At 46.4% G+C, this 24,369-nt stretch overlaps 1 protein-coding gene across 1 annotated transcript in view; it reads left to right on the forward strand.

Annotated features, from left to right (window-relative positions):
• The window catches only part of LOC140426956 (A disintegrin and metalloproteinase with thrombospondin motifs 2-like), a 365,539-nt gene that overhangs the window by 325,152 nt on the left and 16,018 nt on the right, over positions 1-24,369 (forward strand). Inside the window, exons 14-18 of the mRNA XM_072512267.1 lie at positions 100-223; positions 2,823-2,903; positions 4,034-4,197; positions 7,948-8,107; positions 20,369-20,501. Of these exons, the coding sequence (XP_072368368.1) occupies positions 100-223; positions 2,823-2,903; positions 4,034-4,197; positions 7,948-8,107; positions 20,369-20,501 (662 nt within the window). The remainder of the gene's footprint in view (positions 1-99; positions 224-2,822; positions 2,904-4,033; positions 4,198-7,947; positions 8,108-20,368; positions 20,502-24,369) is intronic.

A 24,369-nucleotide genomic window follows, 5' to 3' on the forward strand; every position in this document is an offset into this window, starting at 1 on the left:
GGCTTTCTTTGATATTGATGCTTATCTTTATAAAAAGCCTGTTAATAATACTCTCAAACACTGCAAAATGTAAAGTCTAGTGTTCTTTTGATGTTTCAGAAAGTGGGATGTGATAAAGTACTGGGCTCCATTAAGAAGGAAGACAAATGTGGGGTGTGTGGCGGCGATAATTCTCACTGCAACGTGATCAAAGGGACTTTTTCCAGAGCAGCAAAGAAGCCAGGTCAGCGTGTTATTATTTATGTCTTTAAACATTTCAAAAATAAAACTGGAACACAGCACCTCGGATCATTCAAAAATAAAGACATCATCCAGTGCAGTAATTCCAGAACAAATCTCATTTTTAACACCAAGTTATCTGTTTAGGTTCAAAACCACCTCAGCTAAGGAAGGGAATAGCAGACAAAACGTCCATTCCTAATTACAGTTCAGAAGCTTTACCCACTGGCAGGGTGTTGAAAGAGATGTTGTGAGGAGAGAGGGGCCTAGTCCAGTCTGTTAGCAATCGAATTTGGGCAGAAGTTGGATGAGAAGGAGCCCTGCTCTGCAATGATTTTTGCAGTAAATGTTAACTAGGAGACCAAAATGCTGTTGCCGTCTTTAGTAGTCACAGAGAAGTCCAGAAAGGAGAGTTGAAACGATTGGTTTATTACCAAGGTAACGTATATACAAGTAACAGTCCCAGTCGGGACTACTCTGCAGCTCGGCTCCAACCTCGGCCGACTTTTAAAGTCCATAGTTAACTATCCCCTCAGCGGGGGAACGCATACTCCACGAGGCTTATGGAGAGATTAATCGGGTCGTCCCCATGGGGTTTATAACAGTGTCAAGCACGATTGTGAGAGATTATGGCCAGAACACATCCTCGCTGATTCCAGCAGCCCGAATGCCATATCACACTCTAATGAGCATTGATTGGCATGAGGAAGGACTTCAGCCCTCACCCAGGAAGAGTGAGGAGCTACCAGCCAATCAGATTGCCTGGACGCTCTCCAGTCACAGCGCTGCAGTGGTCAGATGAGGTACTGCAGGGAGCTATCTGGAACTAAGTCCCGGGAACTGAAAGTCACGGAAGTGGCAGGGTTCCCAGGGCAAGGAGGATAGAGAACTTCTGGGGGGGGGGGGGGGGGGTTGCGAGGGGGCGATCGGGATCTCAGAGGATAGACTGGGGGAGGGGCGTGCAGGAAGGTCACTGGGCTTTGAGGTGAGGGTGTCCCCAGTCAGAAGGGACCTTCTGATGGAGGTGCCCCTCCTCCCCACCCACCCCTCGCTACCCTTTCCTTCCGAGATCGAACTGCCGATTTGCGGTGCGGGGCTGGGTACCGGCTGCCGGACCTTCATATCGGGCCGCCCGCTGAAGATGACGGCCCGATAGCGGGATTCCCTGGGAAAATTTGCATGGCATGGCATCTCGCTTTACAACCGCAAGGGGATCATAAAACTGCCGCAATTCAGCGCCGGAGGGAGAATATAGTCTCCCAAACAGAGAATCCACCCCTGTGTGCCTGATGTTGAGCCGCACAGTAAGACGTTTGCAATCATCCTCAGGACACTATGCCAGTGTACGGTGACTGGCAAGACCAAGCTGCCCAAGATCACCCTTCAGTGATGCTTCCTCTCCGGAATTAGCTGCCTTGAGCCAGCAGACAACTCTTTGCACAGAGTGAGCAGCAAAGCTTTCTTGCACTACAGGCCCCCGGAGCATTTCAACACGGCAAAAGGATAGACATAATTAGGTACAAAGCAAAAGTCTTCTCAGAAATATTAGGAGCCTGACAAGTTGGAATTAACTCTCAGAGGAAAGAAAAGCAGTACAGTTACATAAACGTCAGCTTTACAAATAACAAAAGAAAGGCTTACATTTATATAAATGCCTTTCAGGATCTCAGAACATCGTAAATGTCCTTTACAGCTGATAAAGTACTCCTGAAGTGTGGTCACTATTGTAATGTTGCAGATGTGGCAGCCAGTTATCATGCAACAAGCACCCACAAGTAACAATGTGATAATGACCAGAAACCCTTTTTATTTTTGATGTTGATTGAGGGATAAATATTAGTCAGGGCAGTGGAGATAACTCCCATGCTCTACTTCAAATTAATGTCACGGGACCTTTTATGTCCACCTGAGAAGACCTCTATTTAACATCTCATCGGAAAGGCATCACTGAGAGTGTAGCACTCTCAGCAATGAACTGAAGTGTTAACTGGAGTGGAATTTAAACCCACCATCTAATGACTCAGCTACAAGAGTGCTAAACACTGAACCAGCATTGACACTTGAAGTAAGGGTTAATAAATCAATGAGAGCCCCTTCAGTACACCATCTCTTAGTGTGGGCCTGTTTGAATTGCGAGGTACTGCCAGACCAGTTATTTTGGGTGTAAAATTAAACTGATTACACTGGCCGCATAAACCGAGGAAACCTCTCTGTATTTGAACAGTGAATTTATGTAAATTAGCCTTGTAGGACTCTGATGGGTGAAAATTTTTTAACATTAAAACGTTTAGAAAACTTGCAACTAGTGCAATAAGGATATAAATTGATCCAAATTTGCAAAGATTAAAATTTTTGCAATCTTTTAGGTCAAATCACAGTGTAACAAAGGTGTAATTACTGTACTGAAGATAAGGAGAAAATACAAGGCAACTTCACATCCGTATCCCGGAAGAATATTAGCCCCAGGATGTTGGAAGTTCACTTGTCACCTCAATGATAATTTTGGTATTTTGTTCTAATGTTAAGACAAGTCATTTCACATAAAATGTGTTCCGTACCTTTTAACATTATATTTTGGTTACTATTTTCCTCTGATCTAAAAGGCTATGTGAAGATGTTTGAAATTCCAGCCGGAGCTAGACATCTGTCTATTCAGGAAATAAGTGCATCTCCGCATTTCATTGGTAAGTCTTCCCTAAGTCTTCCCCAAACTGAAATTCAAGTATAAAACCTCATAAGAATTCCAGAATTAATAAGGGAAAGCAATTCTGCTTGAAGAGATGATTTGAATCGACCTTGTTTATTTAAACATAATTCTCCCCAACTATAATGTTCTTTGCAAAATACACAGGTGGGATTCTCTGACCCCCCCACCGGGCCAGAGAATCGCCAGGGGGGGCGGCGTGAATCCCGCCACGCCGCCCAGACGGCGGCTGCCGAATTCTCCGCCGCCGGTTTTCGGGCGGGGGCAGGGATCGCGCTGCGCTGGTCGGGGACCGTTGGCAGCGCCCCCCCCCCCCCCCCCCCACCGGCAATTCTCCAGGCCCCGATAGGTCGAGCGGGCCACCTGTTTTCGGCCAGTCCCGTCGGCGTGAAATGGACATGGTCCATCCCGGCGGGACCTGGCTTGTCGGCCGTCTAGAGAGGTGCTCGGGGGTGTGGGGGGGATCCGGCCCCGAGGGGGGCCACCACGGTGGCCTGGCCCGCGATCCGGGCCCACCGATCTGCGGGCAGACCTGTGCCGTGGGGGCACTCTTTCCCTCCGCGCTGGCCTCTGTAAGGCTCCGCCATGGCCGGCGCGGAGAAGAAACCCCCTGCGCATGCGCAGGAAACACGCCGGCAGTCCTGCGCATGCGCCAACTCACGTCGGCTGGCGGCGGCCCTTCGCCGCCGGTTGGCCCGGCGCCAACCTCTCCAGCGCCGGCCTAGCCCCCGGAAATGCGGAGGATTCCGCAACTTCCGGGCCGCCCGACGCCGGAGTGGTTCGCGCCGCTCTTGCTGCCGGTATGGACTGCCCCGCCAATTGTGGGAGAATCCCGCCCCTCATATCTCTCACTTTGAAATGTGGCAATAGGTATTTACAACATCAGCAAAAGAAACCATTCTATTTAAGATGCACAGCGCAGCAGGAGGATATGCCCAGTGTGACTTGTGTTTAATGTTTTAGAAGTATTTCAGATGTTATTTTTAGTGAAAGTTAGTATCAAAATTTACCTGATGTTAGGGACGTTAGTTTTGTGGTTTGAAGTTAATGTAATTATGATGCTTATTATATGACACAAACTCTAATAATTATTTTGTTTCATTTACGAAGTAATCAAGAACCAAGTCACAGGACATTTTATTTTGAATGGAGGGGATGATTTGCCTGATTCTAAAACATTCATTGAAATGGGGGTGATATGGGAGTATTCTAACGATGATGACAAGGAATCTTTGCAAACAGTTGGACCCCTACATGACGGAATAGTAGCACTGGTAAGATTACACTCCAGTTACTCCTAGTATGGACACAATTTACACTTGGTTAGCGGTATTAACACAATGAAACATCTTTACTAGCGGGAGCTAATATAGACACTGAACAGGAATTGAGACAAAATCTAGGAAAGTTGAAAAAGAGCAAGAGTGAAGAGATTCTGAAGATGACCCAGTGCTGTTGATTAGATTGCTGGAGGCCGAAATACCACAATATGAGGAATACAAGAAGAAAGAAAGTTGAGCACGAGACAGTTTGAATTTAAGCAGTTTTGATTTGTTCATATTTCTCCTAAATCCTTACACTACCACCTTTTTTGCCAGCTGGTGATTTATTTGTACACATAGAGTACGATCCCAGGCGGGCCACTGCAAGTGAAAACGGAGAATTTAATGTTCCAGCCAAAACCCAATTCACTTTCAGTGGCACCAGAGAGTTGCAGTCAGGAACAAGGACGTAGATTTTTGTGCCTGTCTTCTTGTGCTCTCCCATTCCCCAAAGCATGCCTTTTTCCATTTACCTTACACCACCATCACCTGAAGTGCTCTCCCTCTGCCCAATAAAACAACACTCTAGCCTCTCCCTTGCTTCAGTAAGTATTTCTTTGACCTGTAAGTATTTCTATAACTGATTTGGATTCCACCAAGGCCACCCAACACCTGAACCCATTGCATCTTTCGTTCAAACTGGGACAAAAGAGCTGAACTCTAGAAGGGAGGTGAGAGACACTGCCCTTCACATCAAGGTAGCATTTAACAGAGTGTGCCATCAAGGAGCCCGAGTAAAATCAAAGTCAAATGGAATCAGGGGGAAAACTTTCCACAAAGGAAGGTGGTTATGGCTGTGATTGTTGAGGTCATCTCAGTTCTAGAATATCACTGCACATACTCTGCAGAGTGGTGTCCAAGGTCCAACCATCATCAGTTCATTCATTAATTTTTAAATTGATTTTTTAATAATTTAGAGTACCCAATTCATTTTTTCCAATTAATGGGCAATTTAGCCCGGCCAATCCACCTAACCTGCACATCTTTGGGTTGTGGGGGCGAAACCCACGCAAACATGGGTTGAATGTACAAACTCCACACAGACAGCAGATGATTCATTAACGACTGTCCTGCCATCATTTAAGGTCAGGAAGTGAGGATGTTCGCTGAAGATTGCACAATGCTCAGTACGATTGCTAACTCCTCAGATACTGAAGCAGTCAGGCTTGGGCCAATAAGTGGCAATTAATAATCGGGATGCACAAGTGCCAAACAATGACTATCTCCAACAAGAAAGAATCTAACCATCATCCCTTGGCATTCAATGGCATTACCATCTCTGAATCACCCACTATCAACATCCTAGGAGTTACCATTGACCAGAAATTGAAATTGTCTCGACCAGCCGTATAACTGGCTATGAGAGCATTCAGCCGCTGATCTTCGGTTAAGCGTTCTCCAATGCGGCCTTCAGGACGCACAAGAACTCAGAATCGCCGAGCAGAAACTGATAGCCAAGTTCCGCACACATGAGTACGGCCTCAACCGGGACCTTGGATGTCGCATTACGTTCACCCCCACCATCTGGCCTGGGCTTGTGAAATCCTACCAACTGTCCTGGCTTGAGACAATTCACACCTCTTTAACCTGTGATTATCCCTCCAGTCGCTCTGTCTGGACCTGTAAAGTCTTAATTACCTGCAAAGACTCGCATTCAAAGCATCGTCTTGCATCATCGACTTTGTCTATATATGTGTTTCTGGAGCCCACCGCTTCATTCACCTGAAGAAGGAGCTGCGCTCCGAAAGCTAGTGATTCGAAACAAACCTGTTGGACTTTAACCTGGTGTTGTAAGACTTCTTATTGTGCTCACCCCAGTCCAACACTGGCATCTCCACATCATTAATAAACTTTATTTAACTTATCTAAAACCCTGGTAATGACAGATTGTACAGACAGACCTCGATTTACGATATTCAAGTTACGGTAAATGACACTGACGACGTTTATAAATTGTCATCCTGTTTCGACTTTCCATCGCAAGTTTCGACTTTACGACACCATGCCAGTGAACCAGTTCAAACATTCACAATGTTCTGCGCTGCCCATCGCCCTGACTCACGATGCTCAGTTGCTGTTCCGACGCATTTTTACTTCGCAAATCTTTGTGTTTCCAAATTTTTTCTTAAAACTTATATTTATTGCTGTATCACTTTTATTATAATGGATTGAGTACCTAAATCTGGGTTATTTGGGTGAAAATAGGGTATCGGATCTTGGTTCAGGAACCATTCCCCATTTATGAAATTGTTCTTGCGGGGAAATCGGTTCCAACTTACGATGTTTCGACTAAGAAGTGTTTTTCAAGAACCCATTGCGTCCTCATCAATCCGAGGACTGTCTATAGTGTATAATGTCCTGCGAATCCATCACCTCTGTCCTCACTGGCCTACCTTGACTTCCAGTTTCCGAAAGCCTTTCATTTGAAATTTTCCTAATTTTTAACTGGCTTCAAGGCCTCAGCACGGTTATTTTAAAAAACGGTTAACTGTTGTAATGGTAACATTATTTGGTTGGTCTTCTGGAAGAAAATATTTAAATGGACTAAAAGGGCTTCTTTAATCTGAACCAACCTTGTACGGCTTATGAAATTCTTGCTCCTTCATATAGTTGCAGTGATAAACAATTATTAATTAGTTATTCTTCAGAAAGCTTTTGATAAAGTTGCACGGAAGTGGTTATTGTGCAGAAATTAAGGTGCAAGGGATTGGGGGCATTATATTGGCATGGATTGAGAATTGGTTAACAGACAGGAAACATAGAGTAGGCATAAATGGGTCTTTTACAGAGTGGCAGGTGGTGATTGTCGTGTTATTCACCCTGGGGTAACACGGACTGCAACACGATGCAGTTAAATGATCAAACATACACCAAACGTAGGCGTTGGTTCAATAAGATTTATTGAACATCGGTAACGAAGCACACAGCTGCCTGTTGGTTGACTCTCTACTACTCTAAGTAAACTAACATTAACTATCTAGACCAGGCTAGCTCTGATCCACGTGTAGAAGGTGTTGAATGATTTGTACACCCTGACTGTCACTACAGTTGTCACCAGTGGAAAGAAGCGGAGTGCTGATGCCTCGTGTGTTTTATACTTGGAAACCCCCCTCTGGTCTTCTGTCTGGTGATTGGTCGTGTTCTGTATGTTGATTGGCTCATCTGGGTGTCTGCCACTGCCTGCTTTTACCTCATGATGTGCATGGGTGCATATTATGACAGTGATTATTTAAATGGTGATAGATTGGGAAATGTGGATGTGTGGAGGGATGTGGGTGTCCTAATCACTGAAAAGAAGCATGTAGGTGGAATTCTCTAACACAGACGGCTGTGGAGGGCAAGTTAATTGATATCGTTAAGAATTTTACAGAAAGATTTCTCGGGGTATGGAGCTAGAATATAGCATTGAGATAGACCTTTTCCTATTTTCTATGAAACCACGTATGAGGGCTTTTCCTTCCATTGAGAGATTTCATTTGTACTCGAGTTCTCCTTGTTCTGATCAGGAACAAAGCAGAATTTGAGTTGCATGTTGGTGTCCCAATGCATAATTTCCTCATGTCTATATCAATTAATGTTCTCTTGTAATTGTTAATGTGCATGTGTACTACCTGTTACATCATAAATGTGATGATTTGCAGCAATAAGCTTTGTGAATATGTAATCATTACTTGTGTATCTTTATGATTTTTTTAAAAATAGATTATGCCAAGTGATAATACCAAATCCACCCTGACTTATAAGTACACAATTCATGAAGACTACTTGGCCACCATGACTAATGAAGTTTTACAGGAAGACATGGCTACATTTGAGTGGGCCTTGAAGAGATGGTCTCAGTGCTCCAAACAGTGTGGAGGAGGTAACTCATAGCTGGAAAATACACGAGAGTATAGTTTCTGTGAACCAACAACTGGTTATTGGTTATAACTAATAAATCATAAATATTTATTACTGTATAAATGTTCTAGGGAAGTTTCAGACCAGCACCTAACCAAATACTAATTTTGATCACACTTAGTGGGTGGGATTTCCTCCCCCACTGTGGTGTGTTTTGCAGTGTTGGAGGCAGCCCATCATTCTTCCGGTCCTGCCACTGTCGATGGAGTTTCCCATTCTTAGCACCATCCACCGCTGGGGAATGTGCAATGTGGGGAATCACCAATGGCAGGACTGGAAGATCCTGCTGGTGGGAGCTGCCGGAAAAACTAACTAACTGCTTGCATTTTCTGGCCTTTGTTACGACACCTTAGTCAAGTGCGTGGCCAATCTCAGCCCGCTTGTCCTGGAGCCACAACACAAGTGAATTAACCAAAAATTATTGTAAAAATTCCTAAAGTCTTTTGCCCTCAGCTGCCCAATAATTACAGTCACCAGGTTTGTAAGTTTAAACAGAATTACTGTTAATTTATTTTCAAAAAGTGCAATAATTACAGCTGGATAACAAGCAAGCTAACCTACAACCGCCCTTTAACTGTCCCACCCTCTACCCACACACACAGGACAGACAAACACAGAGGGGTGGAAAGGTTAAAAAAGGATTAAGGTCAAAAGGTAAGAGTTCTCGTTTCAGATGATGAATTATTTGCATCATCTTCACAGTACGAGTGTGGTTTGAAGTATCTGACCTACAGCTCGTAATGACCTTTCTTGCATTTCAGCAGTATATCTTACTCACAACTGTTCCAGGAGAGGCCTCTGATGAATCTGCTCTTCGAGAAGGTTGTCAGATTCTGGTGTCTGCATCACATCAACCTTGTCTGGAGAGTTATCAGATTCTCACAGTGGCTTTTTGGTGAGAACTAACTGGATATTTCTGGAGTGAGTTGGTTAGTTTCCTCCAATAAGCCGGCAGAATCAAAAGTGAAATGAACTCCAGCCATGTGACACTGAGAAACATATCAGTGGGACCAGAACCCATCACCGTTGGCCTCCGGGCAAGGCACAAATATTTGAGCTAATTCATTGGCCACCAGCTAAGTTAATCAAAGCGAGTTTTCACTGATGCCTTCTGGATTCTTCCTGCTTGATTTCAAGATACAGGCCATTGCCCCTTAAGTTAAAGATACAGGCTGCATTAAAGTCACATGTCCATTACTCATCCATGGATCAAAATGGTAATAGCAAAAATAAAAGAAAGGGGAAAACAGGAAACAAACAGGGTTTAAACAGGAGGACCCTTGCATACCTCTCTCCTAGAAGAATGAAACTTCAGGGTACGGACTTTTCATTATGAGGTATGCAAGACAAAAATCACAAACACATACCCATCAAAATCATCCCCATTATACAAGTCCCCTCCCTAGTTTCCACATTGGTAATGAGTCAACTTTTAAACGTATGACAAAGTATCTGCAATCACATTATCCTTTCCGGGAATATGTATAATTTTAACATTAAACTTTTGTAATAGTGAACTCCAACAGAATAACCTTGGGTTCCTGGTTTAAACTTCTCTATAAACGCAAGTGGATTATGGTCTGAAAAAGTCCACCGGTTCTTCTTCCAACTTGGCTGTCAATCTCCCAAACTCTACTTGGCATTCTGTGGATCACAGCAGCTTTGCTTGTTTCTGCCACATGTCCAGCATGTGTTTCAGTCTCTAACTGAGGCAGTCTCCATGGTTTTCTCTATAAACGCATATGGATTATTGTCTGGAAAAGTCCGGGGCAGCCAGCACCGCTTCGTCCTCCAATTTGGCCGTCAATCTCCCAAACACTACTTGGCGTTCCGTGGGCCACAGCGGCTGCACTTGTTTCTGCCACATGTGCAACATGCACTGTGTTTCAGCCTCTAACTCAGCCAGTCTCCTTGGTTTTAATTGAGAGGAATATGGCTTTAATGGTTCAAAGTTTCTTATGTCGAAATCATAATTAGTTAACAGAGATCCCCTGGTGTTTCCCTAAAACTCCTTCTGTACTCTTTTCAGTGTCTCTGCTGTATCTGTCTCTATATGTCCCTCATGTAATGTAGTCCGTCGTCCCTGATTGTCCAATTAATGTTTAACCAGATTTTGAGGATCTCCTGCAACTAAACTGCAAATAGTGTTGTCAATGCTGAGGGAAATATTTGGTTCATTGTTGAGCAATATATACTCTTCAGCCCCTCCATCTTTACATTCTCTCTTGTCCTTCACATGGCCACCGTCAACCACAAGTGCAGCTGAGGGTTCAATTCTCTCAAGAGTTGATTGACTTTATATGCACCATTCCTTGTGTGACAACCTTTACCTTCTCATTGGGTTTTCGTAATCACAGTCTTTATCTCCAATTAGTAATACGGACTGACGTGATTCATGTTTTCCAGATTTCAATTGTTTCTCTTTACTTTCAGAATTGGGGGATAACCCATTATTGGCTGTATGAACCTGCCGGTTTCTGATAACAGATGCGGTTGCAGAACAACTACACGGTTCCCCACCCACCTTCCTCTTGATTTTCAACTGGAATTGATTACTGATTACTTCACCTCCCTTGCTATCTGCTTCTTTTATCTCAAAGTGGCACTGTGGACCTTGAAAAGGATGTGGGATAACCGGTCGCTCGCATGGTATCACTTCACAGTCCTTATTGTCCTCATCCTGACTAACCGGTGCCATGCTATCATGTATACTTTACTTCAAAGCAGACATGCTCTGGAAAATATTTGCACCTGCAGTGAATGGCAATGGGTTTACGACAAAAGGCAGTAACCAATTACTTTTAGAAAAGTTCTAGTCACTTTCTTCTTCCAATTTGCTGTCTTCTTTACCAAGCTTTGGAAGAATTACTTGCCAGTTGTTGAAGATTAGTTAGTGACAGGTAGTCGCTGTTTATCATAACCTCATAATCAGAACTAAGATCGAATTCAAAACTCTTGCCTGACTCCTTGGGCGAGATTCTCCGACCCCCCGCCGGGTCGGAGAATCACCGGGGGCTGGCGTGAACCCCGCCCCCGCCGGTTGCCGAATTCTCCAGCACCGGAGATTCGGCGGGGGCGGGAATCGCGCCGCGCCGGTTGGCGGGCCCCCCCCTGCGATTCCCCGGCCCGGATGGGCCGAAGTCCCGCCGCTAAAATGCCTGTCCCGCCATCGTAGATTAAACCACCTACCTTACCGGCGGGACAAGGCGGCGCGGGCGGGGTCCTGGGGCGATTTGGCCCCGGGGGATGCCCCCACGGTGGCCTGGCCCGCGATCGGGGCCCACCGATCCGCGGGCGGGCCTGTGCCATGGGGGCATTCTTTCCCTTCCGCCTCCGCCACGGCCTCCGCTACGGTCTCCACCATGGCGGAGGCGGAAGACACTCCCTCCACTGCGCATGCGCGGGAATGCCGTCAGCGGCCGCTAACGCTCCCGCGCATGCGCCGCCCGGAGATGTCATTTCCGCGACAGCTGGCGGGGCACCAAAGGCCTTTTCCGCTAGCTGGCGGGGCGGAAATTCGTCCGGCGCCGGCCTAGCCCGTTAAGGTTGGGGTTCGGCCTTCAAAGGTGCGGAGCATTCCGCACCTTTGGGGCGGCGCGATGCCCGACTGATTTGTACCGTTTTGGGCGCCAGTCGGCGGACATCGCGTCGATACCGGAGAATTTCGCCCCTTATCTCTGTCACTACTATTAAATTTTAGGATTCCGAATTCCTATCGGCACCTTTGTGCTTAGAATTCACAGAATCTGGTTCACTACCACTGTTCTTTAATATGTGATATACATCTGGCAACATTTCTTTCTTTGAGTCACTTACTGCCCAATGAGTTTCCCTGACTCCCACATGCCCTACCGTTGGCGACCATGGTGGAGACCGTGGTGGAGGCGGAAGGGAAAGAGTGCCCTCACGGCACAGGCCCGCCCGCGGATCGGTGGGACCCGATCGCGGGCCAGGCCACCGTGGGGGCACCCCCCGGGGTCAGATTGCCCCGCGCCCCCTCCAGGACCCCGGAGCCCGCCCACGCCGCCTTGTCCCGCCGGTAAGGTAGGTGATTTAATTTACGCCGGCGGGACAGGCAATTTATCGGCGGGACTTCGGCCCATTCGGGCCGGAGAATCGAGCGGGGGGGGGCGCCAACACGCTGGCGCTCCTGCACATGCGCCAACTTGCGCCGGCCGGCAGAGGCCCTTCGGCGCCGGTTGGGGCGGTGCCAATCACCCCAGCGCCGGCCTAGCCCCTGAAGGTGCAGGCGGCCCGACACCGGAGTGGTTCACGCCACTCTGGCGCCGGTACGGCCAGCCCGCCAGATACTGCAGAATCCCGGCCTCCATTTTTGTTCCCTTTTCGGAATCCTCCTTATGAACCTCCACAAGTTCACAGGTTTTCCGTGCAACTTCCAACATGCTGAACGAACGTGCCCCACCTTGTTACAATGTTAACACCTAGGCTTCCAAGTCTCACCTCCATCCTCAGTACCCTCCTCCCTGGTCTGAGTAGGAGATCCCGAAGCATTCCCAGCTATCCATTCTTCATCTTGGCTACCTGCCTTCCTTTCACTCTCCCACTTCCTTTCCAATTCAAAATTATGGGGGTGATGGAACAAAGGTTTAAATTTCTGGATTAGCTCATAGTCATCAGCCATAATTGCTGCCTGCCTAGCAGTCTTCAACCTCTGGTCTTCAACATGGGTTCTCACTATAGAAGGTAGGGAATTCTTAAATTCCTCTAAGAGGATGACCTCTCTGAGAGCCTCATAGGTAGTTTCAATTCCCAATGGTCATACCCACCTATTAAAATTGTTCGCTTAACCCTTTCAAATTCTGCATATGTCTGCCTTGGCTGTCTCCTTAAATGCCAAAACATTTGCCTTTATGCTTCGGGGACTAATTCGTATACATCCAGAATAGCCGCTCTTACCACATCCTTAGAGACACCCTCTCTGACAGGGAAGCATAAACCTCCTGTGTCCGCCCTGTCAGCTTACTCTGCATGGGTAATGTCCACTTTTCTCTTGGCCATTCCACTTGGGTTGCTATTTTCTCATAAGCCTTAAAAAAGCTTTCTACCTCCTTCTCTTCAAAATTTGAGAGGGCCTGTATAAATTTAAACATATCGCCACTGGATTTTGTTCTAGGATTAAACACCCCTCTACTTTCTGGCAGCTCCCCACTCATTTCTAGTGTCTTAAGCTGTAGATTTGTCTCCAATTTCAACTTGCTCATTTCCATCTCCATTTCACTTTTCTTCCCCTCTCTTTTTCTCTTTCTTTTTCCTCTTCTCCCTGCTCCTCATTTCCATCTCCATTTTTTTTGCTTCATCTTTTTCCTTTTTCTCTGTGCCTCAGCTATTCTTTTTAATTCCCTTTCATGCTCTAACTGCAACCAAACTCTCTCCAGCTCTACATCCCCAGCAGATAATATCCTTGATGTTACATTATCTTGTGGACTCATCTGTGTTCCGAGTATCTCTTTCAAATTTATATGTTGAGAAATTGCTTCCATTATCTCCGCCTTCCTAGCTCTAGCTGGTACCTTTATTTTTCATTCACCTACCAGTTCAACTAGCTTGTCCTTGCAAAGCTCTTTTAAATAAACCAGAGATAAATCTTCTACCTTAAGAAAACCCCTAGCAGTTTCCAGAGCCATCCTGCAATATCACTACAAACCTGGGGCGTCATTCTCCGACCCCCCGCCGGGTTGGAGAATGGCCGTTGGCCGCCGTGAATCCCGCCCCTGCCCCCGCCGAAGTCTCCGCTCCCGGAGATTGGGCGAGGGCGGGAATCCGGCCGCGCCGGTTGGCGGGACCCCCCGCTGGATTCTCCGGCCCAGATGGGCCGAAGTCCCGCCCAGGAATTGCCTGTCCCGCCGACGTAAATCAAACCTGGTATTTACCGGCGGGACCAGGCAGCGTGGGCGGGCTCCGGGGTCCTGGGGGGGGGGCGCGGGGCGATCTGACCCCGGGGGGTGCCCCCACGGTGGCCTGGCCCGCGATCGGGGCCCACCGATCCGCGGGCGGGCCTGTGCCGTGGGGGCACTCTTTCCCTTCCGCCTCCACTACGGCCTTCACCATGGCGGAGGCGGAAGAGACTCTCCCCACTGCGCATGCGCGGGAAACTGACAGCGGACGCTGACGCTCCCGCGCATGCGCTGGGAAACTGACAGCGGCCACTGACGCTCCCGCGCGTGCGCCGCATTTCCGCGCCAGCTGGCGGGGCAACAAACGCCATTTCCGCCAGCTGGCAGGGCGGAAATCCCTCCGGCGTCGGCCTAGCCCCTCAATGTTGGGGCTAGGCCGCCAAAGATGTGGAGCCTTCCGCACCTTTGGGCCGGCGCGATGCCCGTCTGATTGGCGCCGGCTTTGGCGCCAGTCGGCGGGCATCCCGCCGTTGGGGGAGAATTTCGCCCCTGGTGTCTCTTTTTAATTTATACTGTAACCCTAATTTGCCATTCTACCATTCCAAAAAACTCAGACTCGAGCCCCCAATTTATGTTACAACACCCTGGGCAAGTGCACGGTCAATTCAACCGCCACTCTTCCTGGAGTCAAAACACAACTGAATTAACCAATAATTCTTATAAAAATTCCAGAACTATTTGGCCCTTAGCTGCCCAATAATTACAGTCACCAGGTTTATAAGCTGGAACACAATTACTCTTTTATGTCTAACATGAATAAAGATGGAATGTGCATTAATTACTGCTGGATAACACATATGCTAACCTACTGCCGCCTTTAACTGCCCCACCCTCTACCCACAGGCACAGGACAGACAAACACAGAGGGGTGGAAAGGGGTAACAAAATAAAGATTAACGTCAAAAGGCAAGATTCTTCCTTCAGATGATGAGTTCTTTGCATCATCTTCACAGTATGAGTGTGCTTTAAAGTCTCTGGCCAACAGCCCATAGTGATTTTCCTTGAATTGCAACAGTATCTCTTACAGCTTTTCCAGGAGAGGCCTCTGACTTCACACAATCTGCTCTTAGAGAGTGTTATCATATTCTGGTCTCTGCCTCACATGAACCTTTTTAGCAGAGAGAGATTTATCAGGTTCTGGATTCTACTTCACATCAACCTTTTCTGGAGAGTTATCAGGGGCGACATTCTCTGACCCCCCGCCGGGTCGGAGAATCGGCGGGGGCTGGCGTGAATCCCGCCCCCGCCGGTTGCCGAAGTCTCCGGCACCGGATATTCGGCGGGGGCGGGAATCGCGCCGCGCCAGTTGGCGGGACCCCCCCCCCGCTCGATTCTCCGGCCTGAATGGGCCGAAGTCCCGCCGATAAATTGCCTGTCCCGCTGGCGTAAATTAAATCACGTACCTTACCGGCGGGACAATTAGGCCAGTGGGCCGACGAATGGCAGATGGAGTTTAATTTAGATAAATGTGAGGTGATGCATTTTGGCAGATCGAATCAGGCCAGGACCTACTCAGTTAATGGTATGGCGTTGGGGAGAGTTATAGAACAAAGAGATCTAGGAGTACAGGTTCATAGCTCCTTGAAGGTGGAGTCGCAGGTGGACAGGATGGTGAAGAAGGCATTCGGCATGCTTGGTTTCATTGGTCAGAACATTGAATATAGGAGTTGGGACGTCTTGTTGAAGTTGTACAAGACATTGGTACGGCCACACTTGGAATACTGTGTGCAGTTCTGGTCACCCTATTATAGAAAGGATATTATTAAACTAGAAAGAGTGCAGAAAAGATTTACTAGGATGTTGCCGGGACTTGATGGTTTGAGTTATAAGGAGAGGCTGGATAGACTGGGACTTTTTTCCCTGGAGCGTAGGAGGCTTAGGGGTGATCTTATAGAGGTCTATAAAATAATGAGGGGCATAGATAAGGTAGATAGTCAACATCTTTTCCCAAAGGTAGGGGAGTCTAAAACTAGAGGGCATAGGTTTAAGGTGAGAGGGGAGAGATTCAGAAGGGCCCAGAGGGGCAATTTCTTCACTCAGAGGGTAGTGAGTGTCTGGAATGGGCTGCCAGAGGTAGTAGTAGAAGCGGGTACAATTGTGTCTTTCAAAAAGCATTTAGATGGTTACATGGGTAAGATGGGTATAGAGGGTTATGGGCCAAGTGCGGGCAACTGGGACTAGCTTAATGGTAAAAAACTGGGCGGCATGGACTGGTTGGGCCGAAGGGCCTGTTTCCATGCTGTAAACTTCTATGATTCTATGATTCTATGACAAGGCGGCGTGGGCGGGCTCCGGGGTCCTGGGGGGGGCGCGGGGCGATCTGACCCCGGGGGGTGCCCCCACGGTGGCCTGGCCCGCGATCGGGGCCCACCGATCCGCGGGCGGGCCTGTGCCGTGAGGGCACTCTTTCCCTTCCGCCTCCACCACGGTCTCCACCATGGCGGAGGTGGAAGAGACTCCCTCCACTGCGCATGCGTGGGAAACTGTCAGCGGCCGCTGACGCTCCCACGCATGCGCCGCCCGGAGATGTCATTTCCGCGCCAACAAAGGCCGTTTCCGCCAGCTGGCGTGGCGGAAATTCCTCCGGCGTCGGCCTAGCCTCTCAATGTTGGGGCTCGGCCCCCAAAGATGCGGAGCATTCCGCACCTTTGGGGCGGCGCGATGCCCAGCGGACATCGCGCCGTTTCCGGAGAATTTCGCCCCAGATTCTCACAGTGGCTTTGTGGTGAGAACTAACCGGATGTTTCTGGGGTGGATTGGTTAGTTTCCTCCATCCAGCCTGCAGAATCGAAAGTGAAATGAACTCCAGCCTTACGACGCTGAGAAACATATCAGTGGGACCAGAACCAATCGCCACTGGCCACTAGGCAGGGCACAGACATTTGAGCCAATTCACTGGCTGCCAGCCAAGTCAATCAATGCGAGTCATCACTGATGCCTTCCAGATCCTTCCTGCTGATTTCAAAATAGAGGCCATTGCTTCTGCTTGAGTTAAAGATACAGGCTGCATTAAAGAAACATGTCCATTACTAATCCATGGATCTAAATGGTAATTGAAAAATTAAAGGGTTGGGAAAACAGGGAACAAACACAGTTTAAACAGGAAGACCCTTACACCATTCGTGTGGCGAGATCTTCTGGTCCTGCTGATAGTGCACCCCCGCTTCAGCTTTCCTGGTGGTGGGGGGTTCATTGAACAGGAAATCCTGGTGGACCAGAAGATCCAGCCACCAGCCAATGGTGAGTCACCTCTGCCACCATGAAATACGCTGTGGGGTGCACAGAATATCCTGCTCAGTCAATCAGGTTCAGTCTCTTAATACTAAAATTTGGCAATCTTTTAGAAAAAGTGCCAGTCTACCTGAACTGAGGCAAAATGCTGCTTTTGCGACATGGCTCTGGTTGTGCAGGGGTTATGTTACTTGGACTCGGAATACAGAGAATGTAAATTCAAATCCCACCATGGCAGTTCAAGAACTCAGTTTAAAAATCTAAATATTAAGTGCTATCACATAAAAATGTCTACAACCTGATATCAACTTGTATTAGTAGTCAGGAACTAAGGAAGAATGCGTGCAATGGCAGGGCCTGGTTAGCTTTTGAAGTAGGGGAGTTATACTGCACATATATAAAGCTCTGTTAAGGCTACAGTTAAGAGTATTGCATCAGTTTTGGTCACCACACTTTAGGAAGGATGTGAGTGGCTTTGACAGGCTGCAGAGGAGATCCAGGGATGAGGGATTTTAGCTACAATGTTAAGTTGGAAAAGCTGGAGTTGTTCTCCTTGGAGCAGAATAGATTGAGGAGAGGCTTTATCGACTATACAAGAATAAGACAGGTTTAGAGAAGGTGACAAAGAAATGCTAATCCCAGTAGATGGTACAAGGACAAATGCTGGCCCTTGCCAGTGACGCTCACCATTGACTTGCCCTCAATCACTCTTTATGTTCCCTCTGTCATGCTTGAGCTACCTTCAGTAGAGATTGACCTTCCATTTGTCATCATGTTCCCTATCTCTTGAGCTACCCTTTTGACCTCCACAACCAGACCTTCCTCCTTTTAGACAGCCACCACCCGACCCCTCCAATGTCAGCCATGCCCCAGCCTCCCTGGACAGCAGCTACCTGCCAAACTCAATGTCACAGCTCAGCCTCAGTGCCACGTTGAATCCACCAGGAGGAAGACCTATCTCGCCTGATGCATGCCACCTTTAATAGGTTATGAATCTGAAGGCACTTGTTTCTCGTTTGCGGCTGGTTTAATCAGAAACGTACAGTTGAATCTGGTGATCACCTGTTTTAACATGCATGATATGCTAATGTATTAAAAATAGGTTCTCGCCACTTGGTGTCGAGAAACATGATCCGCCTTTAATCTGCTGCCAATTAATTTTTTAAATTATTTTATGAGATGGGAGCGTCACTGGCAAGGGCCAGCATTTGTTGCCCACCCCTAATTGCCCTTGAACTGAGTGGCCTGCTGGGCCATTTAAGAGCCAAACACTTTACTGTGGATCTGGAGTCACATGTAGGCCAGACCAGGTTAGGACAGCAGACTTCCTTCACTTTACGACAATTAATGATAAGTATCATGGTTTCATAGATTCATAGAATTTACAGTGCGGAAGGAGGCCATTCGGCCCATCGAGCCTGCACCAGCTCTTGGAAAGAGAACCCCACTTAAGCCCACACCTCCATCCTATCCCCGTAACCCAGTAACCCCACCTAACCTAAGGACAATTTTAGCATGGTCAATCCACCTAACCCTGCACATCTTTGGACTGTTAGAGGAAACTGGAACACCCGGAGGAAACCCACGCAGTCACGGGGCGAACATGCAGACTCCGCACCGACAATGACCCAAGCCGGGAATCAAACCTGGGATCCTGGAGCTGTGAAGCAACTGTGCTAACCACTATGCTGCCGTGCTGCCCATTATGGTCACCGTTACTGGGAATAGCTTTCAATTCCAAATTTATTCATTGAATTTAAATTCCACCAGCCGTCGTCTGCCCAAAATATTAGCCTAGGCCTCTCGATTGCCAGTCTAGTGACATTACAACTCAAGCCACCATCTCCCCAGTTTAATTCCCAATTTTCATCCCGCCATTGGAAAACTGACACTTTGCTTCCTGCACACTGAAATGCTCCTGCTCGTTCCCCTGAGAACTTTCTATGGAATCCCTACAGTGCAGAAGGCGGCCATTCAGCCCATCAAATCTGCACCGACCCTGTGAAAGAGCACCCTCCCTTGGCCCACTCTCCTGCCCTATCCTCGTAGCCCCACCTAACCTGCAAATATTTTGGCACTAAGGGCAATTTAGCATGGCCAATCCACCTTACCTGCACATCTTTGGGCTGTGGGAGTAAACCGGAGCACCCGGAGAAAACCCACGCAGACACGGGGATAATGTGCAGACCCCACACAGACAGTCACCCAAGGCCGGGATTGATCCTGGGTCCCTGGAGCTCTGAGGCAGCAGTGCTAACCACTGTGCCACTGTGCTGTATAATTCTACCAGCTCTACTAGATTCTGACCCATGACTCTGAGTTCTTTCATGTATATTTCACCAATGAATGGTGAATGATTTGTAAATAACTTCCACAGGTGGTGCTAGTCACAACAACAAACCATAAACTGTTCTTGGTCAATTAAGTATCTGTCAATTGGGATTCCTGGTGCAACAGCAAATATTCTGTTTGATTAATTCTGGTTTATTGGAGATGGTGTTAAATGACCTTCTGCTACTGGTTGTAACTTAGAATGGAGGATCCAAGGTGACCTTATTGAGATACGGTAAAATCCACCGTTCCTTGAGAAAGATGAACTGTTCCATAAATGGTTTATATTTGCCAAGGAAGAACTGATATCATTTTGAAGTGCATGTCATGATTTTAATATTAATGCTTTAGAAGCAAAGGGCACAAACTGTGGCCCTTTCAAAGCCAAGCCCTAAATTTAAATTAACCTTACTTTCCATTACTAGGTGAGGTACAAAATCAACAAATGTTAGTGAACTTTAATGATCATTGTATTGGTAAGATTCAATAAGCTTGCGTTATTATTGTCACAATGCTACTACTGCAAGATGAAATAATGCTCAATAAATATGAATGCTCGACATGATCAATAATCATTCTATCTCAGCAACTGTCAGCTTCTCAGCCATTAGGCATTATGTTTGCATTGCCAGTTAAATTGGGTGGTAATCAATATTTAATCCAAGCAACTAGAAGAACCCATGGATGTTGTGTGAAAATGAGGTATTTAAGATTTTATTCTGACAGAGGTGATTGATTTTGTGAAGGTGCTCAGTTTACAAGATACGGCTGTCGCAGGAAGGCTGATGCCAAGATGATTCATCGCAGCTTCTGTGATGCAAGTAAAAAACCAAAACCAATCCGTCGAATGTGCAACTTACACGAGTGCTCCCAACCGATGTAAGTGAACAGGAAGAATCAGCTCCTCTGTTCTGTTTCTTAATTACGTGCTTCCATTAGGCCACATCACCTGAAGACGCAGGAGTGAACTTTAATCCCCCCAAAATATTTGGACTGGGGTGGAGTGAGATGTTAGCATTTTTAAAAGCCAACCAAAACCCACTCATTTCATATTTAATGGTGTTTTGCAGCTTACCTGCTCCCTGTTGGTAGCTTGCAAATTCAGATGCTTTAATTAGGCTGGCAGCCTCTGATTTAAACCGCTTTTCAGGTTTAACCATGTCTAACCGGCGGCTATTAAACCCAGAAAGGGGGTGGTTAAGGACAGCTTTGTGGAGAATGGAATTGCCTTTACAGCACGGCTTGTGGGCCAGGAGGAGCGGGAGTGCCTCCCCTAACCATCATACTCTCCCCTATCAGTTTCCCCTCCATAGAAAGTCTCTCTGAATTGGGAATCGGATACTCCACTGGGTCCCAACCTCCCCTTCCCGCTGGAAATTACACCTACTCCTGAATCCTTCTCCAGAGTCCGTCATGCCCGACGGAAAGCCAAGATTGTCAATCAGACTGACTCCCAGGTAGAGAACCTGTCAAGGAGAATTGACATATCCCATAGGGAAAACTGTATTTTTGGGTTTTCCATGTGAAACTCTTCCCCCTGGTCTAAACCAGATTCTGCAGTCCAATGACATCCAGCTAGCTGTACTTCACAACCACCCCTGTAAACCCCTCTGAATTATCAGCTCTATTGTTCTGTCTGAAATTTGTGGTATTTTAATTCGATGTTCCCTCTCTTCATCCTTTTCTCTTTTTGCCATTGCTAACTCCCACCTTTCCAAAGCTCTCTCATTCCCCTTCTTCCATTTGAATGCTCCCTCTTTGTGTCTTTATTGCGTTTCTCATTTCTTAATTTCTATTTCTCATTGTAATTGAATGTTAGCTAATTAAATTTCCCCATTTCTCAAAGTACTGGGTCTGGGTCTGGGCTTGCATAATTAAATGTTTGCTCTGCTTTCAATTGCTTCAGTATTCTAAGCCCCTGTAGACGATCATAATTCCAATTTATCTACCAGTTCCATCAGTATAGCTTTAGGTATACTTTTCAAATTTGCTAAGGTTATATTGTCTACTTCCAAATATACCTGGGCTAGAGCAACAGCCAACTTTGCAGTCTCCTTATTTTAAATAGCACATTCCCATTTGGTAACTCTCATTATGTTTAAAAAACCTCAAATCCCCTACACCCAAAAGGATTTACAATTTTTAAAATCCCGGCCAAGAGCCCCCAATTTTGTTAAGAACCCCACTGTTATTACCTGTCTCCAAGCCCCGAAGGATAACACTGGTTCTTATTGGTGTATTTTTGTTTGGAATAATGTGAGGAAACAATATACAACCTCGGTGAGGAACCAGTCAAATCATTGTGTAAAAAATTAATTAAAAATATTTATTAAAGTAAAAGAAAAAGAAAAAGAAAAAGCACTGGGAAAAAAAACACTATGGCATTTAAGCATATGAATAACTAAACACACCGTGTTAACTGAAGTTACCCCATGTTCCCAAAATAGACTCACATTTCCTGAACTCAGGATGTCCCTTTTCCCAAGCAACGTCCAATTTTTAGTAACTCTATAGGTCAAATCACAATACTGCTTAGGTGACCAAACCTGGGAAATCATCTCTTCTGGTTCAACAAAGGCACAAAACTGCTTCTTTTAGTGGACAATATCTACAACCTGCCATGGCTCTAAATGTTAGATGGCCTCCATGGCTCTGATCACAGATGGAACAGGCCTGTCTCTCTGTTAGATGGAGAACTAGATTCCCTCCCCATGAGGTGCTCTTTGATATTCCCCTCTGTGAGTTCTGCTGTCTACGTCTCTCAAATTCCTTGGGTGGGATTCTTCGTCCCGCCGCACCAGATTTCTGGTGCAGCGCGCCCCTGGGATTCTCTGTCTCGCCAACGGGTCAATGGGGTTTCCCATTGTGAGTAGTCCCACGCCTTCGGGAGACCTCCGGGCTGCCAGCGTAACAGAGAATCCCGACAGCGGTGAATCCAGCCCCTTGTCTTTAGAAATTTTCATTTGTATAGCCCTACTGATCTCTGGTAAACAACCTTTCTGATATGGTCATTGAATGTCTCTCGACTCCTGATAATCTTGTTACTGGGAAAATTGCATCTCATTATTCCTCTAGATACCTGCTAATCTTGTTGTCTGTTATTTTATTTTCAACTCAAATTCATTGTTAGTCTTGTTAATTTCCCATATTCCTAACAATAAGTGCAAATTGTTATTGTCACTGTATCAATATAAGCTGCTGCAGTTATTGTTTACTACTCCAGTGCTCTGTTGACTCAGTTCAGTCTCAACCAAAGGACATGAGGATTAGAAGAAGATGTAGGCAATTTGGCTCTTCATTCCTGTTCCAACATCCAGGAACATCATGTGTGATTCTCTTTCTCAACCCCACCTTCCTGCAATATCTCCATATCTCTTAATTCCCTTTGCATCCAAAAATGTATCAATCTTTGATTTGAATATACTCAATGATGAGCTCTCTGAGGCAGAGAATTCCAAAAGGTTCACAATCTTTTGAATGAAGAAATTTCTCCTCACCATAATTCTAAGTGATCAAAATGTTTCACAGCCGATGAATTACGTTTTGAAATGCCGTCACTGTTTTCATGTAGGGAAACATAATAACTAATGAGCTATTGGTGCAAATAGAAACAAAAGGTTATGATTTGGTGGGGATTACTGAAACGTGGTTACAGGGAGGCCAGGTCTGGGAATTTAAATTCCAAGGGTACGCAGTATTTCGGAACGATAGGCTGTAAGGAAAAGGAGGTGGCGTAACCCGGCTGGTGAGGAAAGGGATCAGTGCTGTAATGAGAAATGACATAAGCACTGGAGATCAAGATGTGGAATCAGTCTGGATAGAAATAAGAAATAACAAAGGGAAGAAGTCCTTGGCAGGAGTTTACCCGAACAGGCGCCAGAATGTGGTGACTAGGAGCTTTTCACAATAACTTCATTGCAGTGTTAATGTAAGCCTACTTGTGACAATAAAGATTATTATTATTATTATTATTAATCTATAGGTCCCCATAGAGTGGTGCACAGTATAAAATCCCTACAGTGCAAAAGGAAGCCATTCAGCCCATCAAGTCTGCACTGGTCCTTTGAAAGAGCACCTTACTTAAGCTCATGCCTCCACCCTATCCCCGTAACCCAGTAATCCTACCTAACCTTTTGGACACTAAGGAGAAATTTAGCATGGCCAATCCATCTAACCTGAACATCTTTGGACCAGGAAATACTGGAGGCTTGCAAGAAATGTACGCCAATAATAATGGGTGATTTTAATATGCAAGTAGACTGGAGGAATCAAATTGGCAAGGGTGGCCTGAAGGTAGAGTTCACTGAATGTATTAGAGATTGTTTCCTGGAACAGTATGTTGGGGAACCAGCCAGGGAGGAGGCTACTCTGGATTTGGTATTCTCCAATGAGGAGGGATTAATTAATAACCTCATAGTTAAGGATCCACTCTGGAGTAGCGACCATAGTATGGTAGAATTCAAGATTCAGTTTGGGGTGAGAAAGTGGAGTCCCACACTAGTGTTCTGGAATTAAACAAAGGAAATTACATTGGCATGAAGACAGATTTTGTGACAATAAAGATTATTATTTGGCCCATGTAAACTGGGCAGGAAGGCGAAAAGGTAGGACAGCTGATGTGCAGTGGCAGTTGTTTAAGGAGATACTCAATTCCTCACAACTAAAATATATATAGTGAGGAAGAAAGATGGTAAGAGAGATAAAAAAAACACCCATGGCTAAACAAGGAGGTGAAGGACATTATAAA

This window comes from Scyliorhinus torazame, chromosome 7 (assembly GCF_047496885.1).
Source record: "Scyliorhinus torazame isolate Kashiwa2021f chromosome 7, sScyTor2.1, whole genome shotgun sequence".
Classification (NCBI taxonomy): Eukaryota; Metazoa; Chordata; class Chondrichthyes; order Carcharhiniformes; family Scyliorhinidae; genus Scyliorhinus; species Scyliorhinus torazame.